Source organism: Geospiza fortis, unplaced genomic scaffold, assembly GCF_000277835.1.
Source record: "Geospiza fortis unplaced genomic scaffold, GeoFor_1.0 scaffold130, whole genome shotgun sequence".
NCBI lineage: Eukaryota > Metazoa > Chordata > Aves > Passeriformes > Thraupidae > Geospiza > Geospiza fortis.
Window position 1 is genome coordinate 4,583,497 of NW_005054300.1, and position 23,167 is coordinate 4,606,663.

General features: G+C 43.5%; 1 protein-coding gene across 1 annotated transcript in view; it reads left to right on the plus strand.

Moving 5' to 3' along the window:
* NT5C2 (5'-nucleotidase, cytosolic II) overlaps positions 1-23,167 on the plus strand; it is a 41,842-nt gene that overhangs the window by 6,855 nt on the left and 11,820 nt on the right. The window contains exons 2-4 of the mRNA XM_005416401.2: positions 4,138-4,211; positions 21,085-21,202; positions 22,483-22,578. Coding sequence (XP_005416458.1) covers positions 4,138-4,211; positions 21,085-21,202; positions 22,483-22,578 — 288 coding nt within the window. The remainder of the gene's footprint in view (positions 1-4,137; positions 4,212-21,084; positions 21,203-22,482; positions 22,579-23,167) is intronic.

A 23,167-nucleotide genomic window follows, 5' to 3' on the forward strand; every position in this document is an offset into this window, starting at 1 on the left:
GAAAAGATGCAGGTAAGGGAAAGGCAGCGTCCTGTTTCAGGAGATGCTCTGGGTGCATACAGGTGTGCAGCTGGGTTTAGGCAATACTCACCTCTGCCTCAGCACAGGGAATGCAGAGGCTGCTCTCATGCTGTGCCTGCAGTTTGTTTTGTCTTACTGCCCAATGCTGTGAAGTTTTTAGAACAGCTTAAATTTTAACTTCAGTGCTTCCAGTTGAAGTGACTATTTTCTAAATGGAAAAAGCCAAATTCAGGGGAGGGGAGAGTGTGATTTCTCCTGATTCTGGCAAGTGGAGAAATTATTCTACACGAAAACTTCCTTGCCTAAAAATGTTAGATCATTTTAGTTTTCCTCTTATTCTGATGTTATTTCTACTGTTTGTAATCTGGAAACTTCTTTGATTTTTGTTCATGTGGATGAGCTGTAAAAAACCTTGTTATTTCATCCTTTCCTTTCATGACCAGAGGATCTTTTCCCTCAGGTGATCGAGGTTCTTAGGGCCCTCAGGTTGCTGTTGCTTTATAGTCATTAAAAACAACTCCTGTAATTTCTCTATAGCATTTGTTCCGAGGAGGTGTTACCTTTTTGTAGGCAACGGACACAATGTCAGCTTGAATGGGGCTTGGGGAAACCTGATCTGGTGGAAGGTGTCCCATGGCAGGGGCTTGGAATGTGATGGTCTTGAAGGTCCCTTCTGACCCCAAACCAATCTGTGATCCTATGATTTGATCAGTATTCGTGTAGCCAGGCTTAGTGTACCTTCAGTTAGAATTTAAGAACTGCTTTGGAATGGGCTAAGTCTGCAGCTTCTGAAGCACCTGACTCTTCCCAGAAACTGTGCTAGAGATTTAATCTCAGTTTTTAATTTTAGTTTCTAGGACACTGCAGATATTTACTACTTGGAGTAAAACCCCAAATTAAGCCAGTCAGTTTCTGGGAGTAAATATTTGTAAGTAGCTACTTACTCCCTTGTGCCTAGGGGAGCACTGTTCATGGGAGATTTCTTTATCAGGATTTAAAACTGAGGTCCTGAGTGTCTTCAAAATAAACCAACATCTATCTTGGCCTTCACAAGAGAAGTAAAAATGGTCCCTTTTATATTTTTTTTACCACTGTTTAGTCTGCATTTAATCTGCCAAGGCATATGCAAGTTTAAATTGATTAAAGTGTTCTCATTTCCTGTCCTGAACATGTTGTGTAATAACCTTCTTTAGCTTTTTTAATATTTGCTCTGTCTCACTCCAGCACTGGTGGGCGAAGTAATTACCACATCAGATCAGTTGGTAGGATGCCTTGAAATCTGCCAGGCTGGGGTGTCATTAGACCCTGCCAGTGCAGTTTGTAGGTCAGAGGCAATAAGTGCAAATTGGTGGAGAAAGAGGCATCTTCACCAGCTGTTACCAAAAGGTTCTGCTGTGGTAATTTTCCAAAAGACTTATTTTGGAGCAAAAATATACTAGTGGGCGCTATTTGTTTTGTTGTTCAGAAAACTTTCCCAGATCTTCAGTCTCAAATTGTGCTGGTTTTGGGTTCAGTTTCTAAATACTACAAATGCAAAGGATGACATCTGTCAGAGGTTTGGTGATCTTTCCACGGTTTTTGGTCAGTTTGGTGTTGTCATCATCTAAACACAGGCAGGCTGGACTGGAACAGATCTCTTGGGTCACAGCTCCCTTGTTTGTGCCTTTCACAGGCACTGTCATATTACCCTTTTTGTGAGTGCATTCAGCTGTGTCTTAGTACTGGGTGGTTTCTGTCCTCATTTGGGAAACTTACCAAATGTTGCAATTCTGAAATGATCTTGTGATCTTCTTTAAATTTCCCTTCTTGCTTCTGTCCTGTAAAGACAGTCAGAAAACGGTGCTGCAGGGTTTAAACCTAAAGGCAAGAGTAGAACTGGACTCTGCAGGTTAGACAAAAAATGTTTCTGGTGTCTCCTGGAGGTATGTTATTCCTTCTTAAAGCTCTGCATTCTCAGAAACAAGCTGCACCAACATGAGATCAGAAATTATGCTTGAATTAGCTGATAAATAATGTTTCCTGACAGCAGCAGCAGCACCACCTCCATGTAATCATATGCATTGTACAAAGTATCAGACTGTATTTAGTACTAAATAGTGCTTCTCCTTGGTCTCTTGTAAATCAGAGCTGTCTCGATGTTAAAAGACAAACAGGGATTCAGATTGCAGATTCGGATAATTTGCTCCACCTACTCAAAAGCCAGCTATTTCAGGAGAGAATTTTAGTGACTTAGGAGCACATCTCATATTTCCAAAAGGCATTTCTTTGCCGGTTTCCAGTGTTCATCCTATCACTTTGTCTTCTTTAGGTAACACATAAATCTATTAGAAAAGAGAGTCATCTATAGCCTCCAAGGCCCCTTGGTGACAAGCCCCATTGTCAAAGGCAGGCACTTTGCCAGGAAACAGTGACTCCCAGAGAGAGTGTGCAAGGTTAGAGGGAAAGTACACTATTGCCAGAGAAACTGTATTCCAAGTGGATTTGTGTGGAACAACAACAATATCCAGTGACTGGTTAAATTAGCCACAGATGTGTTTTCTAGAACGCTGTCCAAGAAGATATACAGTGCTTTAAGGCTCAGTTCAGGCATAATGATCTTCTGAAGTCAAATCAGATCCAAGCAAAATTGCATGAGTACCAGGGAAGCTTTAAAGGAATTCTGTAATATGATTCAGACAAGTAGCTGAATCAGACTGCTGCAAGCTGAGCAAGGAGCACATCGGTGAGAGATGAGGTAAGAGCACCGCGCAGCACCCGGGCTGAGCGGATCGCTGCGAAATCGGGGCTGTGGCAGATTGACAGGGCTGCTAATGCCGGCCACCTGCCCGGAGCAGAACCTCCTGGGGCTCCTTCCAGCTCCCCCAGCTCCCCCATCTTCCCCATCTTTCCCAGCTCTCTGAACGTGCAGCGCCCGGCTCTCACTTGCCGTCTCCTTTGTGTCTCGCTGTCCTGACCGGCCCCGCAGCGCTGCCGATGCCGCTCCTCAGAGGATAATTACTGCACTGAGGGCAGTGCACTTAGTAAATATTTGGAGAATTTTCACATGCTGAAATCAGAGTACAAGCGAAGGCTCTGGGACTTTTCTCCTACGGGAGAATTTTGTCTCGGCATCACAGCTGGAGCGGTGCAGGGATTTCGGTCTGAGATGAGTGTTGAAAAGCTCAGCTTCCCTCCCACAGATGAGTTCTGACTCTCATTTTTGAAGTTCAGATAAGGCAGTGGAAAGAAGTCCTGTTGAATTACAGATCTGCTTTATGCTTTAAAGTTCTGGGGAAACATAAGCAGCTTAGTTACTGTCGTAGTTGGAACAGGAAGCAAGAAAAGCTTTTATTGTATTCTCTGACCTATTTCTTTACCCTGTTACTTACTTGAACTAAATTGGATATAATGTATTAATGCTGTCATCTAAAAGGGCCTGGAAGCATTCAGCCTAGAGTCTCTTTGTAATAAGCATTAATGTAAAAGTCGAATTTACAAAATAGCAGTTGGCAAGTTTCAGAGGAGTTAGAAATAAAAAAATTTCTCAATAGAAATGGCATATCTTGTGTATGAATTTTTTTCTCAGTTACTCTTTTCCAGAGCTTTATTAGATGTTTTTAATGGTATTGGTGAAAATGTGAAAATGGATCTGTTTGGATTTGCTTTGAATTTCCAGATATAGCTCCAAATAGGAAGCAAATGCTGTGAATTCATTCACAGAAATTATTTTATTTTCCTTCTTATATCTTACTAATAATTTGTTTTAATCAAGCGAATTATATTGCTTTGCATCTACTGCTTCCAGTTTCATATCCTTTGAGGTCTGCATTCTGCTTCAGGAGATTTTGCACTTGTATTCTTAGGAATGTTTGCAGGTCACATGGAAGGCCGCGTGTGTGTGCATGCATGCGTGTATGTCTTTGGACAGCATACCAATAATTAGAATAATTCTGCAAAGTCATGGCTTTGCTTCAGGAGAACTCGCAAAAAATGACACTTGACTCTGTTTTCAGGTATATTTGCTGATTTTGACCTATGCAAGCCCGACATCCTGACAGTGGCAGAATGTGTTTGTTCTAAAACGTGGGTATTTTGAAAATGCTCGTACCTCTGGTGATAGTTCTTCTCTCTTTTCAGGGTCTTTGTAAACAGAAGCTTAGCCATGGAAAAGATAAAGTGCTTTGGTTTTGATATGGACTATACACTTGCTGGTGAGTATCTTCTTAAGTTTTTTGAACACTGGCTTAGTTTGGAATATTGCTTCTTGCTGAGCAAAAACCAGCAAAAAGCTGATTGGGCTACTCCAGTTAATAGGTGCTTCTTCTATTAGTAAATATATCTTTCACTATTCCTTGCACTCTCATTTTGGGTGTTTCCCTTAAATTTGTTATCTGCAAGCTGTATTTGGTCACAAGCCATGTTACTGGGGTACAGTTTCAGGTGATTATGGGTGTTGAGAAAACCAAAGCTTAATGAGTCTGCTTCCTTAGATTCCACTGTATTTTGACATTGCCCCTTGTGCATGCTTGGCTTTGAATAACAAGGTGATTTCTTTCATCCTTGGTGCATGTAGCAGGCTACACCTTTGGCCAGCAGGTTCTCCTCGTCCTGGGAGAGTGATTTTTGAATAGGTTTTCCTCTTTCCCCTTCCTGGTTTAGCCACATCAGTGACTGATTTTGAGAAGAGGCATGGCAGGGGCAGTGCCTTGTGTCAGCTGAACAAGTTAATTTGTAAAGCTTTGCCCATTCTTTGTGACAGACAAGCTTTGGGAGATTGCATAAGATCTTTTGGTTTCATAAAATTATTTGCCTGACTTCTCCATCTTTCAACAGGCAAGTTCCCTGAGACTTTTGATGAGACGAAATAAAGCTACCATTTTCTTCATAGTCAGACTTTCATGTTATGTATTTTAAGGAAGGAAGAGATAAAAAGCTCGCTTCCACTTTCCTGGGTTATAGTGTCACACAGGCTGTAACTGAGGATGTCGTGTACCATCCTGCCTTCTTTCTCATTGCCACTTCCAAGGTTATGGATAAAAAGTTCCTATCACCACTAATATTTCAGTTTAGAGTTGTTGTGTATATGAACTGAGAAAATGTGAGGTAGAGTGTCAGGGGCACCTAATAATAGGTTAATGCAGTATGTCAGCTATGGTCATCTGGTTACTGTGTACTGAGAAGGAATGAGAGATGAGTAATGTGGCTGGGACAGTGTGGGGGTCAGAGCTGGGGTCAGAGGCTAAGTGAGGGGCAGGAAGGTTTCCATAGGCTCATGGTTCAGCTGCAAGGAGCAGTTCTGGAGACTGTGGCAGGTAATTGCAGTTCATATTTAGATCAGTTCCTTGTGTTCTTTTATCTACAAGGAAGCAGTTACATGTAAAAGGTTTGGTTGTTGCCCACCTTATTTATACATCTGTTTAAAGTTCTTGCCACTTTTAAAGTCATGAAGTGTATTGTTAATCTGTGCTGGATATGACTGCAGGCACATGCTTTCTGTTTGTATTTCCCAGCTGTGACAGTCTTGTGGCAGTGCTTTTAAGGGGTGCATGAAAAACAGGTGTTCAAGAATAAATGCTTTAGAAATAAAAGAAAATAAAAGTTGTGAGTTTCACTTCAGTAACAGAAAAACAACTTCTGTGCCTTTTGCAAAGGAAGTGGTGGCACTTCCCAAGGACCCAGGTGATCCCAGTGGGGCTGGTGGTGGAGCATGACGTTTATTGATAATTTCCATCCTGACAGAAGGACAGCTTCAGCACTGTCCTCACTTATCCGACTGTTTATTTTACTCAAATGTTTCTTGTTCCTGTAAACACATAGCAAATGTGTTGCTATCCACAAAATGATGCTTGATTTGATGAAAGGAAAAAATGTGAATGTTCCCAAGCATCCTAAAGCAGTACCAGGGACATAAAAACTTGGGGCTTTTGAGGCTGGAAGATCGCAGTGCTCCAGCTGAGCAGGCAAAGTCAGTGCATTTGGGGGAGTTGAGAGACAGAGTGTGAGGTAGAGAAAGAAATGGGATGTGGTCTGAGCAGAAAACTGGAAATCTGGACCCCTCTGGGGTAAGCTGCTATCCTGTGACTTCGTCCATGGTACAACAGAGATAATAGCTGCAGATCATTTCACTAGGAGTTGTGAGAATGTAATTAGGTTGGAAAGCCTTTTGCAGATGAAAAACATTATAACTGGTAAGTACTATTTCCCTTTTTTCCACTCAAACTGGAAATTTACCTTTGAAATTACCTGTTTATTTTCTTATGTCTCAGACTCATCCTTTCCCTCTCCATGTGGGCTTTTATTATCTGACCATTATTAGCTACTTATAGCTTGCATACAAGGAAAAACACTTATCCACTGCAGGGGCTTTAAGAGTGCAGTGTTAGAATATGATTACAATTATAATAAATTAATTGGAAGTTATAATGAAGAAGTGGGACAAGGGAAGTATTACAGTAATGTGCTATAGAGACCCTGTTGTGTTTTCTGATTGGTCACATTATCCTTTACCCCCTCTTTCACATGGACATGCTACTTCTCTTGATTAAAAAAGGAAAAAAAAAAAGTAAAAAGCCAGTTTATGTGTAATTTAACATCTGGAAATGGTATCTGCATACCAGATGGCTCATGCTGAGCAGAAGCCTTTTGGAGACCATTCAAAACACGTAAATAGGCCAAAGAAAAGAACAGAAGCATCTCCAGTGTCATTAGCTCCTCGTCTCATTTTCTGCATTTGTACTTTCAGACATTGCTAGGTCACTTTTCTGTAAAGTTTTTTAAAATATCTGAGCACAATCTTCCTATTCAACAACTTAAGGCAGGCAGAGTCGTTGACCCTGCCAAAATCTGTATGTGACATCCCCTTCTGTTGTGTACTTTCACATCAGAAATAGACTGATGACAGTCATACATTTGCCATCTCAGAATGATCATTTTGATACACATTGAATTACCTGTCTTGTAAAGAAGTACTCCTGTCTTGTCTGTTTCTTCTTTCCAAATCAATGACCACTGGTAGCGCCAAAAGTCTTCCTTAGGTTCTGTACCAGAAAACTCAGAATCATACCAAAAGTCTTCCTTAGGAGGTGGTTCTGTACCAGAAAACTCAGAATCATTTCATGTATATTGAACTTTAGAAGCTCGAGACAGTTTTATTCCTGTACCTTATGAATTTAAGGACACAGCTCTACTTACAATAACCATCTTTTCTGTCTAGAATAATCTAATTTTGGTAGGGACATGGCATTTGCATTTTGAAGTCTGTAGTAACAGCTCCATGCACACACTGCAGTGATCATGTTCTACTACCAGCATGTCTGAGAATGTCAGCTTGCCAGCTGAGAGCAGTTTGAGTATCATCATGTTACATTGCACATAAAGTACAATTTCATGTGTTAATTTATAGAGGAGTACTTCTTAGAAGTATTAAATTAAAGAACATTTTAATAAGAATTTAAAAGAATTCAAGGCTATCTGATACAGCATTTCCACAGTGATTTTGTTTGCTTTCGAGCCAAAATTAGGTTAAACTTCAAATTTTTGTAAATAACTCCTCTTTCCTTTGATTGTGCTTGTCTCTTTCCTTGCATAGGGTTGAGAAATACTGTTAATGGTTGGGTTGGGCAAACAAAGTCTTTCTGTGCAGAAGAGCCTGAAGGTTTTAGCTTTTTTGTCTGAGAAATGATGGACCTTAAATAGCTGCATTTGTAATCACAGTGATTACATCTAGAATTAATTTTGACTGCTGAGAAAATAAAATGAAATCAAATTGAAATAACTCTCACAGGTGTAGATTTCTTGTTTTCCCATAAAGGATTGTTGTTGTATTCTCATGGATTGAATAAGATGTCTTACGTGTATGGAAACTCCCAAATGTCCCTAGGTTAATGTTCTAGATACAGTAATACTAGAGGCTCAGAAATCTGTGTTATGTATGAAACTGACTGTCCTCTTCCTATTCAGTCTGTTTGGGAATCACATTTAGTACATAAAACAATGCTTTTTAAAGCTGGGTGTTACTGGGAAGCAGGTGGAAGGAGCAGGAAGAGCAGCAGGGGTTGACTGTGGTTTGTGTGCTTAGTTAAGTAGTTTCTGTTTAAAGTCTTGCTGCAGTTGACACGAGCAGGAGTCATCAGCTATTTCAGCCCTTGCTGTTAGTGGAGGTTAAGACAAGTTTCTGTGATGTTATGCAGCCCTTCATTCCCTGCCTCTGACCTTGCTGCCTGCCAGCCTGGGAGTGAGGCCCTGCTAGTTCCCTACGGTGCTCCTTTGCTGAATTTGCTGCAATTCAGGGCAGAACTGAGAATTATTGAACAATTCCTGTTTAAATTAGAGAGATTGAAGGTCCTTTTGCTGTTATTTTTTGTTTGCTAAATAGTAGTTTCATTTATTATCTGAGTGATTCATCTCTGCTTATTCATCCAGCCAGAAGATCAACAGTCACTAACAATTCTGGTCTGCCTGCCTGTTTTCACCAGTGCTGTCAAAACTGCTCATGCTTTGGTAAAGGAAAATGTTGCATGCAATCCAAAAGATTCACAGCCTTCTCCATTTTGTGTTTACTGCTAAGTGCATAAAGTAAAATAAAGGTATGTCAGTGGAGAGTCTTCACTGTGACACTCACCTGAGCCTGAGGAGTTGGTGACACTCATTGGAAATGCAGCAGAGAGAGACTGGTTTCACACAGCATTTTATTTGGCTACTTCCTACTCAGTATGAGCTACACTTAATTATTGGATCTGGATCCAAATAATGCAGGAGGCCTTGGCATTACCAGCTCTTAAATGGGACAGGCTGCACAATGAGGTGATGGATAGATGTCCCTTGACAGGAGCAGAGCTAAAGCAGTGGGGTTCCCAAACTGGCTGTAATTTCACACTGGGCCGTTGGCAGATGGAGAGGGATAGTAAGAATTACAAACTCAATTGTGCTTGAAAAGACTCCTCTGTGACTACTCTTCTTCTCCAAAAGTTACAGCCTTGTTGAAAGTTTATCTTCTGTCTCTGAAGTAGATAAGAGGTAATATCAGCAGACAGGGTGCTTTCATTTGGAATGCCTTTCCTGTGCTTAATTCATTGCTGCTTCTGTGTTCTCCAGAAAGTGATAATGAAATTATCAATGGCTGCTGAAAATGGTTTCAATAAAAAAGGAGGGGAAATGAAGCTTGAAAAATACTGGTTTTATTGTGTGCAAATGTGATTAATGCAACATAATCTGATTGGAATATAGCTTGTGTCCTGGAAACATTGCCAATTTAATGCCAAGGTTTGGTACACTGCAAAGATTTTATTGCAAAATTGCTTATGCTTTCAGCTTGTAGCATTTCCCTTCTCATCACATGGGAAAAGATATGGGAAAGACAGGTTTAGTCTTTCCCAACTCAATCCAAAGTGCAACATGCATAAACAGGTTTTGCCCTTTCCTCAGGTAGGTGTTTGTGTCAAAGCCATCCTTGCAATTTGGAAGAGGAAATTTTTTCACACCCTCATCTCATTTTTTAAATGCTTTCCTTTACCTGTTGACTCTGGAAAAGATACACTCAGCCAGAAGGCAGAATTGGATTGTTGCTGTGTGTGATCTGGGAGAAACTGTGACAGCAGAATTGAGAACTGGTTCTTCAGTCCATCTACTGTTTTTACTGTAGCTGAGTCTATCAGGTTCCTGTGTTTCAGTTTTGTTTAATTTTCATGAGAAATGAGACTCATGAATTTGTACCTTGTATGAAAAAAAATTCTGGATGGCACAAATGAAAAACAAATCATAAATGTGGGAGTTTTATACATGAAAGACTGAGCTGAATACTTAAACTACTGAGCTTGTAAACAACTGCAGCATATCTGGATGTCAGTTCAGGTGCTGTTACTGTCTGTTTATTAGTGCTGAACTCTAATGCAAGTGTTCTAACGAGGCTCTCCTGCTTAGGTTAAAGGTTTGCCTTTAGTTTCATCGTGATGTAAGGACCACAGGCTTTGAGGCTCTTTTGGGGAGATACTAAGCAGTTTTGCTTCTTTCCCAGTTTGCTGGATAACACAGTTCTTTGTGTCATGCAGAAATAATGTGGTGGCTGGAGAAGGGAGTTGGTAGATGTGCAGGAGAAGCCTTCCAATTCTCCTAGCCAGGACTGGGAGATGCCCTGACTGTTGCACATCTGCTGTCTGCCTTTTCACATTTGCACATTGCCAGTTTGACAGGTGCAGATTTTGCAGATTTCAGAGGCAGGGTTAGCCATTGGTGTGTTAAAGCTAAAGGCAGACGGAGAAGCCAAATTGTTCCAAGTATGCTTTGAGCTGGATGTCTTTTCAAATACCAGTGCAGTGATTATTGTCCCTGCTCTCTTTGTGTTGCTGCTCTTCAGAGCCTGACCATTTAAAGCTGTGTAATGAGCAAATGAGGTCTGGAGCTGTGGGATCTCACATGCTGGCATTGGGAATGAGGAGTGGAGGGAGCATGTGGTGCTTGCTCTGTCCCAGTAAATCACCGACTGACAAACTGCTAATCTGCTGTCTGTGGATTCTTGAAGAATCACAGTGATAAACAGAAGCTGCTGAAAGAACGAGTCTTCACAGTGTAAGGAAAGTTTCAAAAGCTGCTATATTCTGTTTTCTTGCTCTTAAAAACAAGATGATAACACCAAGCTGGGTCAGCAGGCTGTTAGTATACCAAGGCAAGCTCGATGAAAATAGGGAGGCATTTTTTCAATCTAATCGACCCCCTTATCTAGTAATCTTAATACCACAACAGAAGTACTATTAAGTTGCAAATACCCTTGTGATGACTCCAACAGCTTACTCTGTAGGAGGAACCAAAGCTGAGAGTACAGAAGGCTTTAACTCTGAGATCACATGTGTGCCATTGCTTTGTGAATGCCTTATTTTAGCACTACAGAAAAACTTCTGTAGGTGGCTTCTTGCCAGCACGGGCACTTGTGCTGCGTCTAAGCCCAGGTGCACACTGTTAAACAAATGTGTAGCCTTGGAGGCTCACTCTCTTCAGTGAATATGGAGGAAAATAAGAAGCTGAATCTGTTTGGATGCTGATAAACCTGAAAAATGCTTTAGATATTTTATATTAATGACTTCTAGGCCTTTGAGTAATTTGCTTCTTATTTCTAGATGATAGAAAATTATGTTTGAACCTGAAGCCCAAGCAACTATTTCTTCCCTGTTCAATAGTCTACTGAAGAACTAAGCCCATATTTTGGCAAAGTAGTTTGTTTCCATGGAAATGCAGGGATATTTCCAATATGGGATTATAACTCACAGTGGGCTGTATCTGAGAGAGGTGAATTGTGAAGGCCATTTGTTAAGCACAAAAAGCATTCTGTTGTGTCACGGAAACTAAACATTTCCTGTGAAAGAGCAGGTGACTCTAGTAATTTTTAAAATATTAATCCAGTGCAAAGGAAAGTTATGCCAACTATTAAAATATAGACAAACTGAAGTTTCCTTGAAATGCAGAGTCTGTCTGAGTTGCCTCTCTCAACATGCACAATGTGACCTCAGTGCTGCTGCTCTTACCTCAAGCCGTTCATTTTTATTCAGCAGAAGAAATCTTTCCAACACTAAGCTCTGCTCTGCCAGCCTCTGAGGCATATTCAAACAGCCCAAATCTTTGTTACATTGAAGGCAAACAAAGTGCAGCAGCAGAGAGCTAAAAATATCTGGAATTTACCAATGAGAGCACTAATAAGCCTGCTTTGGGAAGAGTTAAAGCTGATGATACTTGACAACACTTGTTTTTAATACAAGCAGAAAGGCAGCACTGGAAACAACCTGAGGTGTGGACCCAGCAATTCAGAGCCAGGCTGCACACACAGTGAAGCAACAACAAATCCTGCCTCTGTTAGCATGCAGAGCGGGAGAAGGGGAGCTGATACAGTTCCAGGTTAGAGGTTTTAGAGCTGAAAGCTGTGCTGAGCACTTGGGGATGTTTGCAGGAGCATTAGAGGGAAGGAATTTTCCACTGCTCTTAGGCTGCAGTGGGTGCTCTGCTGCGGCTGGGGACTGCAGAGCCCTGGTGCTGCTCTGGAGGGGAGCTCTGCTTTCCAGCCGGAGCCCTGAGTTTGGAATGGTCAGAAAAGGGTGCCAGGGAGCCACTGGAGCTCACATCCAAAGGATTCAACCCTCTGATGATGTGTGACCCTTGCCTTGGTTTCTGTTACCAGATTTACAGTCAAAAACATCTGTGGGCACAAAGGTGCTGTGCGAGATCTGCTGCTCATGCAGGGCAGAGCAGCTCGTGTGTTCAGCATACAAAAGTGTTCTGGGATGTTCCTGGAGGTTTTGTCAAGGTATTGTTTGCTGATCACTACAGACACATAATTTTTAATGAAATAGAAAAGGCACATTAAATATTGAAGTGTGCTTTAAAGCTAAGCTTTGTCTTACTGCCCAGGTCACTTCTGTGTTTGTAAAGGTTTCTATGGGTAAGTGAAAATTATACTCAATCTGGCAGTCTGGCAGCAGTTTCTTCTCTTTTAGACTGAAAAAAATAAAAATTCAAAGAAACAAAACAATGTTGTTACCCATTTTGTTTGGTATTATGAAAAGTCAATTTAAATGTAGGCTGAAATGCTGCAATTCTGCTTTCCATAGTACCGTGCATTTTTGTTTATGGTTAAGTGCTTAAAATCAAACCCCAGGAGACAAGAGGACTGGAGACTGTTCCTAATTGGTTTTCAACTCATTTTGACTGTAGACAAGCCCTTTATGGTCACAGTTCAGCCGAGTTCATAAACAAATGGCAAGTCAGAAGTTCAGCACGTTCCTAATTGAAAACATATGAGCTGTCCCATGGATTTCATTTGGGATTTCTTGTGGTTGCAGCCAGGCACGTTTACCACTTTGTCAGTTTGTTTACAGGCACTGAGCTCCCAGGTCAGCACAGCACAAAGGTGCTCATTGCCTGCACACAGGGCACGTGTTTATGTGGGCAGAGATGACCCAAACCACTGCTGGACACACCAGAGCTTTAAATAGGAGTGTTTTTCCCTTCATGGCCAGTGAGGATACTGTGAAGTGAAATGCCTTCAGTGGCTGTGGCAGGAGCTGAGGGTAGCACTTGATGTGTCGCTGGAAATAGAGATACAAGGCAAGGGGATCTGGAGGTCTGTGCTTATCCCCAATTCTGGGATTGCTAAGCCAGCTGAGTGTTTCTACAGAGGGTCCCACAGTACAGGTACCTCTGCAGGCTTTGTCATTCTCATGGGAAGGAAAATGCTGAGCTTTATTTCCAGAGCAGAGTGACAGCACCCTGCCAGGCTGTGCAAGCCAAGCGTGAGCCTGGGCTCCCATCAGAGCTGAGCAGTCTGACTGCACTGTCAAAACTGAGGGGAGTTAACACCCAGGTGTGAAACTTAAACATGACATTTCAGATTCCTCCCTGTGTAAGTAATGAATTAGTTTAACATGGAGAGCAGCATAGCTTGAGAAACCTTAGCATTCCCCTTTTGTTGCATTTCAGTGGCAGTGCCTGACAATACCTGCCTGATTAGAAAAGGCCCTGTAACACAGAGGCTGAAGTCATTAGTATGCTGGAGCAGAAATCCTCCTCCTTTCCACTTGTGTATGAAAAGTGGCATTGCTCTGTAGCAAATTTTGAAGATAAGATACCCTGAAAGGAGGGTCAGTGTGTAGAGGTCAGATGGCATTCCTCACTGCCTGGTTACTGCTGGGGATCATCAGAGACCTCTGGCCCTACAGCTGAGACACTTTCCTCATACTATGGCAGTATGTGAAATGCTTGCCCAACACTTGCCCAACACTTAAAATGTACTTAAAGTACATTTAATTGGTATTGTTATTTCAGTAGGGTTTGGTTTTTAATTAAGTGTCCCAAACACCTCCAGGACTGGTCACTGGCTGCTTCCCTCTGGATTCTCAGCTGGAGTTGCAGATTAGATGATCAGAATTGCCAAGGAATGAGTATTTGGGGCTTGTGTGAAATCGCCAGAGGTGGTGTTATTGTGGAGGGGTGGCTGTCACAGACGCCAAATGCCTGACTTTGGAGCCATGTGCAGAGGAGATACTGACAGAATGGAGAGTTCTGGGGCAGAGCTATCCTGTTCTGGGACACTAGGATCTCATTTGACAGACGTTGTTGAGGCAGGATACATAGATATTTGTACTGTTGCAGAGAGTGGGTTTGTAAGAGGGGATCTCAGTCCTCAAGGCTTTAACTGAGCAGTTTTTGTCAGTACAACACTGATATAAATCTATTCCTAATACACACTTGTGTACTTGGTGAACCAAACCCACTACACATTACTTACTTGTGGTGCAATTCAGGGCAACACTTTGATCCTGCTGTGTAAGTCAGGTTTGTGTAATTTCAGAAATATATTTGTACAAGCTTAATTATGCATGTTGTGCCTGAGACATACAAATCTGGATCATGGCAGCTCTCCACCTGCCCATGTATGTCCCTAACTGCCTGATTTGCATGCCTTACTCACTGGGGAATAAGCAGCAACTGAAAAAACCTGGTTTTAGTTATTTTGCTTTCATTTCTTCAAGACTTAACACAAAGTAGTTGGGCTGCATTTCCTGTGCTTCAGAGACAAGGCGAAACCCTGTGCATTATGTGTCTGCATTTTGGCTTATCTGTCTTTGTGTGACCTCTGGAGAACCCAGAGAGTAGGGAGCATTTCTCAAGATTGAGTATTTGTTAAAGCTTTTTGCAACCCCTTTGGAGGAGGTCATCACCTCTAGTTTAAGAAATACTGATCTTATCTGGACAGCTGCAAGTCAACAGCACAAACAGCATGGGGAGGACAGCACCTGTGTGGGGAAGGGCTCCAGAGAGTGTGCCCAAGGGAGCAGAGCAGGGATGCACCACCTGCAGGAAGCAGCTGCTCCTGTCAAGTGCCCTGACAGTGTGGGCTTGGTTTGGGGGGCATTACAAGCACCTCTCCCTGGGCTGCTCTTGCCTTCCAGCTGGGAGGAAAGGCAGGTGAGGAATTGGCAGATGGAAGGGATGAAACTCCTTCAGGAGGTGGCAGGGCATCATAAGAGAGCAACAGATGGGGGAAGATCGGAGGCAGGTGCAAATGGTGCTTCAGGTCATTGTTTAGTGGTTCTGGCTCTGCCTTCCTGCCCAGAGGAGCTGCTCTCCCTGCAGGCTTCTGTTGTAGCAACATCTTGAGCTTGTTTTTCCCTTCCTAAATGAAGGTTCTGGTGAAGGGCAGCTGCTTCCTCAAAGCTGCCTCAGTGGTATGGGAAGTCAGTGTGTTGTCACTGTTCCCAATTCAGGGCTTTTCCCAGCACCAAATCCATAGTGATTGGAAATAAAATGGCAGGCAGGACTGCTGGCAGGTGTGCAGTTTGAGATGGCAAATACATCTCACAAATGGGAGATGACTGAAGCAATGCAGAAAGGGGTCATCATTTTAACTACAACTTCTGCTTCTCTCCCAAGATGCATGAGTACCTTGCAAGAAGTATTGGCAAGCCCTGGAACAAACCATGTCACATCTTCAATGAGAAGCACCCTTGCCTGAATTTTTGTGTGTGGGAGCAACAAGGGAAGATACAGGCTGCCCCTAAAGGATTTTCTCCTCCCCACAGCTTAAGCAGAGCCATTGCATGCACTTCAGCCTTCCCCAGCTATTCATTTTGAAACAAAACAGGCCTAAAATGTTTATTTTCAGAGAAGCCTTCCAGGAGGTCTGCATACTTTTGTGGGTCATTTTTGCAACGTCATTCCAACCAGTTCAGCTCTGTATTTAGTGCAAATTGGATCTCAGAGATAATTCTTGATTACTCTGTGCATACCTGTAAGTTGCAAAGTATCCCTGGTGTTCTCCCTGTATGTGCTTGCCAGTGAGAGCCCTGCAGAGCAGCTCTGTGTGCAGGTTTGGTGCTGGTTGTGCTTTGCCTGTGGCAGCCCACGTGTGTCCCAGGGTACATTTAAATGCAGACGTGCCCACAGACTGACCTGGTGTGCAAGGCTCTCCCTGGGAGCACCTGCAAGGTGTAGGGCAAAATTCTCTTCTCAGCTTCCCAGAGTAGCTCCTGACTCAGTCTCCCAAGTCTCCTGCATTGACCATACATGCAGGCATTGTATGGTGTGAAAGGGGGTCCTGCAAGGAGTAATTTGTCACTGACTGAGGAATGGACCATAATGGCAAAGCCACAAAAAGAGCACAAGCCCTTTTCTTGAACCAATTCCTCTGCGTCTGAGAGAAACATGAAGGATTTGTACCACCTGGGCAATGTGCTTGTAGCCTCTTCCTCCTAATTATCCCTCAGCTGATGATCTAAGACTGCTTTGTGGATATGAGGACAGAATTTTGCCTGTAGGATGCGCGATTACCAACTGTGCCTCTTCTGTAAATCAGTTGTAAGTGTATTTGGAATAACTGCCAGGCCAGCTTCTGAGCTTGCCAGAGGACAGAGCTCCAGCAGACACAGTCCCACATGGCACAGAGCTGTTGCAGTTTTAAAATCAGTCTGATTTTTTTCTTTAACAGGGGAGCCCAGTGTAACTCCGTCAAGCCTGGAGTGACACTCTGAATCTGCATCTGCCTCATGTGAGTTAAAATCCTGGCAGCAGCATTTTGCATAAGCTGGAGCCTCTGTAGAGAGCTTTTTTTTTTCTTTTTCTTTATATTTTTTTTCCTTTTCAGGAAGGCTATAAAATTGTAACTGTATGTGTCTTGGCAGCAAAGGTAAACACAATCACACAAATGCATGAGAATTGCATTCCTACTGCACAACCCTGCTCATTCCAGACCAGCTTCCCTGCTAGCACGTCCTGTGTCAGTCAGGGACACTCACCACAGACCTGAAGGCTTGCAGTGTTCACTCTGGGGTACTGCTTTTTACCTTTTAATGGTGTATTGTTAAGCCAGGTGATGGTATTAAGAGGAAGCTGGAATGCTGTCAACTGGCTTCTGTTTTTTTAAAATCTTTAGTTGTTTTCTTTCCACCCCAGTTGCATAATCCATGAGCACTGGGTGCTGATTGCCCTGTGCTGCTGAAGCATCTGCCTGTGTTGGAACAGGACTATTAAAATAACAATTCCTCTGGAGCTGGAAACTTGGCTTTGTGGCAGAGACGTGGCCATCAAGCAGTAAGAAAAAGAAATCAGAATAAGTCGTAGCTCATGCTTTGGTTTTACTGTCATCCCATGTGTGTTGGGCAAGGATGGTGTGCAACTGTGTTTGTGGCTCTGCCTCCTCCCCTGTCACAGAGCTGGGAATGCTCAGAGATTGTGCCCTTCCCAGCTGGGTGAAAGAGCTGGGCACAGGAGACTGCGTGGCAAATAGCTGAATTCACGACACGGCCATGACACACAATCTATCTCCATCAGAGTAACAGGATTCAGCAACCAGTTCTGAGGGAGGGGCTATTCCAGCAAAGTTTAAAACCATGATTTCATCATGCAGCTGCAGAAAAAAGTATTGGTCTGTCCTCTCCACTCTGTTTCGTCATGGCTGCCTGAAGACATGAGAGAGAGCAACCAGCCCTGAGTACAACATTGAAATAATGGAGTAACACCTGTAACTGGGGCATCTTCCCCAAATGTGCTGCCAGAGTTGCAGTGATGTCAGCCTGTCCTTTCTGGATCTGAGGAGGTGGATGGTTTGTTTGCCCAGAGGAAGCTCCAGTTACTCACAGAGGCTTATGAGAAATGTCAGGGGGTTGTGGCTGGTTCCAGGTGATGCAGCCAGTGCTGTGGTGTACGGTGCTGTCAGGGTGGCCTCAGGGAGCCCTCAGGCTCTTCCCAGCTGTGTGTCTAATTAAAGGAAAGTTTACCTGGAACAGTAAGCGTGCTGGTAACTAGAGAACATTTATTGTCCTTTCAGGAGTCCAGTTTCCTGTGTCTCTGTTTAGTTCATGTGTCAAGGAGAAGGCTCTTATTTCCCAGATATCGTGGAGTAGTAGAAAGATAGAGATGGGATCTGAGGCATGAATGAGCTAATAGTTTAATGTTATTCAAAGAGACATGAAGGAAGCAAAATCTAGGGCTTGAGAGGTAAGGGGAATAACTGTCCCCCCAAAAGAAACATTTAGATTAATCCTAATTAATGTACTGCCTCAGCAGAGACTTGGGATGATGAAGGCTGAGGTTGATACCTCTTCTTCAGCCTTTCTCCTAATGGTGCTTCAGATTGTTTCCTTAGGGAGTTAAAAGGAGGTCTGTGGTGATTTTCTAAGATGGAGAGGCAAATACAGAAAGAAATAAATTGAGCAAGCATATTTTGTGAGCAGCTGACCTTGTGTCCCACACAGCTGTTCCCTGGTGGAGTGTTAAAAAGATACACAGATTGCTCATCAGAAAGCCCTACAATTTCCCTGGAAAGGCTCTGCTGGAGCTGTGGATGAACCATTTCTGCTTGTCCAGAGGAGGTGCCAGTGTGCTCCTGCCCCGGTTCCTGTGTGGGCAGCATCACTGTGGTTGGTGACTTTAGAAAGACCAGAGCTTCCTCAGAGAAATGTTTTGTTGGCAGTGATGTATTATGGACTGAGTTGGTAGCGTGGTCCATTTCCCAGGGGGCTGAGAAGGAGGAGTGCAGCAGCTTCATGGACAGAGAGGGGGATTGGAGTCTATTTCACTTAACGAGGAGCTTTACAGAGCCTTGACATTCTGAGAATGTGTGCAAGTGTACTTACAAGAGTTTTCCTTGGGATGTGCCTTTACTGTCCTGAATCAGAGGAATTCCTTGTTCCAGATGATGCTCTGGTGTCACTCTCACAATTTTGTTCATCACCTAACTGCCTATTGCTCCCTCCAACTCTAGCTCACTCCCCAGAACTGCCTTGTCAGTCACTGCTTTCCTCATTAGCTGTACCTTTTGATTGCTTATTCCTATCTATAGCTCAATCAATCCTTCCTTTCCTAAAGGATAGAAAAGACTACGTGCATTGAATGTTGCATCATGTTGTTGGTGTTTGCCATTGGTATAATATTGCTTGAAGATTTTGATAACTGCTTTATTGATTTTAGTTATCTGCTTAAGACCATTACAGGTTTGCTTATTACAGTTTTAATGCTGTTAGTTTAAGGGGGAAAATTAATTCTTGGGATTCTGGTACTTTTTAGGTTATTAAGAGAAACCGGAGCCCTCTGTCATGGGTACTGTGATCTCAATCTTCTGACAGTCTTGTTTCATCTAAAGTCATTGCCTTTCTAATTTATTTTTTTAATATTTTATATATTTTCTTTCTCCTCTCAGATTAAACTTCTGTATCCCACAGTATATCTATATATATGCTGGTGATTGCTGGGCAATGTATAGACAATGTGTATTAATATATATCATGAGGCCCACAGATGTGTTGGATTTCTCTCAGGAAAAGCAATCTGTCCTCTAATGAGTTTACTGTGTAACTTGCACGTTTTCAGCTAAATTTGTAATACTCAAGTGTTGGAGGCAGTTGGACCCATTGAACCCATGGTAACCCTCATTGCAGTCAAGGGTTGTGTTTGTCTATCTTAGGACCAGTTTAAGACAGCAACATTATGGTATCCCACTCCTAAGGGGAAGGGAGCACCCAGGATTTGTAGGTGCTTGTGTTTGAAAGGAATGACAAAAGTCAGGGCATCCACAGAAGCTCACAAAGTTTTATTAGTAAATTACACTTGGCATGAGAACTGGTGTGTTAATCCCTGACCTTCTAGTATAAGCACACAGCAGTGGGGGTTGGATGAAGGGGTAGGGTAAAGGGGAAGAGAGAAAGAGATGAATTGAAGAGGGAAAGACAGAAAGGAAGAAAATGAGACAAAGAGATCCCCAGTCCTGGCAGCAGCACTGATGAGGTGCCCAGTGTCCTGGGGCACACACACCCCAGGGCTTTGTGGGGGTATCTTTTTATAGCCAAGTCTTCCCCACCTTGAAAACAGGGCTTGCTTTCTATGGAAATCAGTTACCATGAGCACTCCATTCTTCCAGACCTTCCTGAAAATGGGTTAGAGGGTCTTGGGTGGTCTTGATCTCCTCCATACAGTCCATGCCCACTTCTCAACGTCATTCTTGCACTGGAGCTGTGCTGTGCTTATCTCGGGGAGCCAGAACAAGGGCATTTGCCCCAGAAAAGTGCTGTCCTTGCCTCCACATAGCCCCCTTCTCCAGCCACATCCTGTTCTTTCTCACAACATGTTATTACCAGCAATCCCTGGCTGTTATTGCCAACAATCCTTGCTCAGCTTCAGGACTATCCAGCTGTCTCAGTGTTTGAAACGTGCACATTAGCCCCTTATCTAGTGGGCTCATGCAGACGTGCAGTGAGCGTAAACACACTGCCAGAGAAACCCTGTGATTTCCATCTGTCCTGTTGCCTTTTAGATGAAATTTAATGATCTGATTAAACAGTAACATTTTCAGCACATGGGAAGTTCATTGGCATGGTAGGAATGACTTGGTTGAACAAGTCCGTTTCTTTTGCATGGAGTGAAGGGAAGATGTGTGTCCCAGATGAGCAGCTCCTCTGACATGTGAGAGCAGTGAGCTTGCTTTAAAAAGTAGCATTTTGATGCACAAGGGTAATAATGAACAGATTTTTTGCAGTTCCATATGGTGTTATTAACAAGCAAATCATGTGTTAACTTGACAGCTCTACCTTCATGCAAACTTAGTCTGCAACAAACATTAATTCCCCTGATATGAAATCTGCAGCAATACTGAACTTTGGGATTGTATCCAGAGGAGTTACAGTAGCACAGAAGTGATGAATTTCAGGCTTTCTAACCTCCAATTTATTGGTTGCTTTATCAGCTTTGCAAAAACATAGCAAACCAAAACCCTGTTGGAGCAGATACAGCAGGGAGTGTTCATGCATCTGCCTAACAGGACTGCAGGGAGAGGAGCTGCTGTTTGCAATACATTTTCCTGATGCAGAGAGCTGTGATAAACTGATGGATATTCCATCTGGTGCACTCTGCTGCTGAAATTGAAACTGCAGCTCTGCTTCACTGCAGCCCTGGGCAGGAGCTGATTCCACCACGCTCTGGGCTGGGGGACCCGAGGCATCAAAGGAGGGAAGGGTATGTGGAGGAGGGAGAATGGGTGCATTACTTTTAATTGCCTTCTTGTTTAATCCCCTAGCTGTTTTCAAATTTTCTAACTGAAATCTCATCTTGGTACAGTGTATAAATCCCCTGAATACGAATCTCTTGGATTTGACCTGACCGTAGAAAGATTAGTTTCCATTGGATACCCTCATGAGCTGCTCAATTTTGTGTATGATCCTGCATTCCCTACCAGGTAAATGACTCATGGATACCAACCCTGCCTGCTCCAGGCCCCCAGTGCTGGTTCTGTGAAGTTCACAGGCAGCATGTGAGGCCAGCTTTGCAGTTGTGGACGTGAAGCCTGTGGCTGGCCACAGATCATGGGGAAGGGAGAAGACTAATCCAGTATGTGGGGGGCCTTTGCACACATGGACCCTTGCCAGCAAAGAGGGAATGTGCATAAAAAACCAAACCCTACTGAAAACATGGGCCAAAAATAGCCCTTCAAAGCAAAGACAGCAGAGACACAATTGGATTGGGAGTGAAATCAGAATCAGGGGGAGGATGAGCCATTACTGTCCAAGAGGCTGCTGGGATGTCTCAGAACATTTTTCTTTAATGATTTTAATTAGTAGTGTTGTGGTGCATAAGACATCCTGAAAATTAAGGTGACAGTAAACAAGAATAGAATGGTGCAAAATTACTAACTTTTGTCTTCTGGTGGGAGAGGTAAAAAGGACATTAATGTGAACAAAGCTTTTGATCTACCTCTGCACCTTTTGAGTTCTTTCCACTTGTGCCTTTGCTGGAATTTGCTTCTTTGACTCCTTTGGAGTTTCTTTACAAAAGACTGGACCAGAGGGTCTGTTGGTTTGTTCCAGTTTCGGTCTGGCAGCCTCCTTCCTTCCCTCCTCTCAGCACATTTTACACTGAGAGTTGCTGCTGGCTGTGCCCTTGCCTGTAACAAGGCATAGCCCTCACAAACCCGTGATGAGAGCTCTGTTAAATCCACCACCTTCATCCCAGGGAGGGGACAGAAGGGATATCTCTGTGGGAAGGCTGTGTTTGCCAGATGCAAGCTGCTAGATGAATGAGACAGAACCGGGCACGTCCAGAGTGATGTGCCATGGTTACATGTCCCATCTGGCTTTGTCTGTGACAGAGCCATGAAAAAGCAGAGAGAAATTCCTTTATCACACCTCACTGTTCCTTGCAGCCCGACAGGGGTGTCAGGTTTGTGACCCTGTGGAAGAGGCTCACAGCTCCCCTGGTAGATGCACAGCTGAGCCTCTCAGGTTAACCACTGTGGGGAGAGGTCAGGTGTCTCTGCTGCCTGGTGATGCTGGGCTCTGGCTGCTCACCTGCTGCCAGCTAAAAGGGACAGTAGGGCCCCCATCTGCATCATAACAGCAGCTCTGTTCTGATGCCCCATGCCAAGTGAGCAAAGCTGTTCTAGAGCTGTTGTAAGTGCTGCTAAAATGGTCACCCCTTAATGCACTTGCCTTTTCATATCCTAAATTGCTTTCTTAACAGAGGCCTGGTGTTTGACACCCACTATGGAAACCTGCTGAAAGTTGATGCCTATGGGAACCTCCTAGTATGTGCACATGGCTTTAATTTCCTCAGAGGGTGAGTGCAGACTCTTGGCTGTTCTTTTTGACTTAATTCACTCTATTGTGTCAGTGATCCTCAGGGCACCCATTGTATATGGAGTTGCAGGGACTCTATTAACAGCAGAGGCTGTGTTGGTGTTCCTGCAGCTCCAGGATCAGCTGTGGGTGAACTGAGGGTCTCAGGTACAGCAGCAGCCCAGATGTTTACAAGGGAAAGGGCTGTGCCACCACAGGCACATCTGTAGTGAGCTGGGAATAGAGGAACGTGTGCTGTGGGGAAGAGTTAGGATCATCCAGGGGTTGTTCACCTGTCCTGGCACAGTTTAACATCAGCAGCTTGTCAGTCAGGACAAAGCCATTGTATGTGCTCCATGAGACTGTCAGCTCCACAGCCATTGCTAAGAAAGTTTGAGGGCCTGAGCTGGTTTGGGGTTGGAACAACCTTGCTCTACCCCTTTGTGTTTCTGACCTTTGAGGGCGTCAGAACTGAGCACTGCCCACCATTTCCTGCAGCCTTCCCTGGCTGCTTGTGTCTCTGGTCCCAGAGAAGATGCTTTAGGAAGCAGAGAGGACTGCAGTGCCGTGTTCCTGACGTGTCGCAGCAA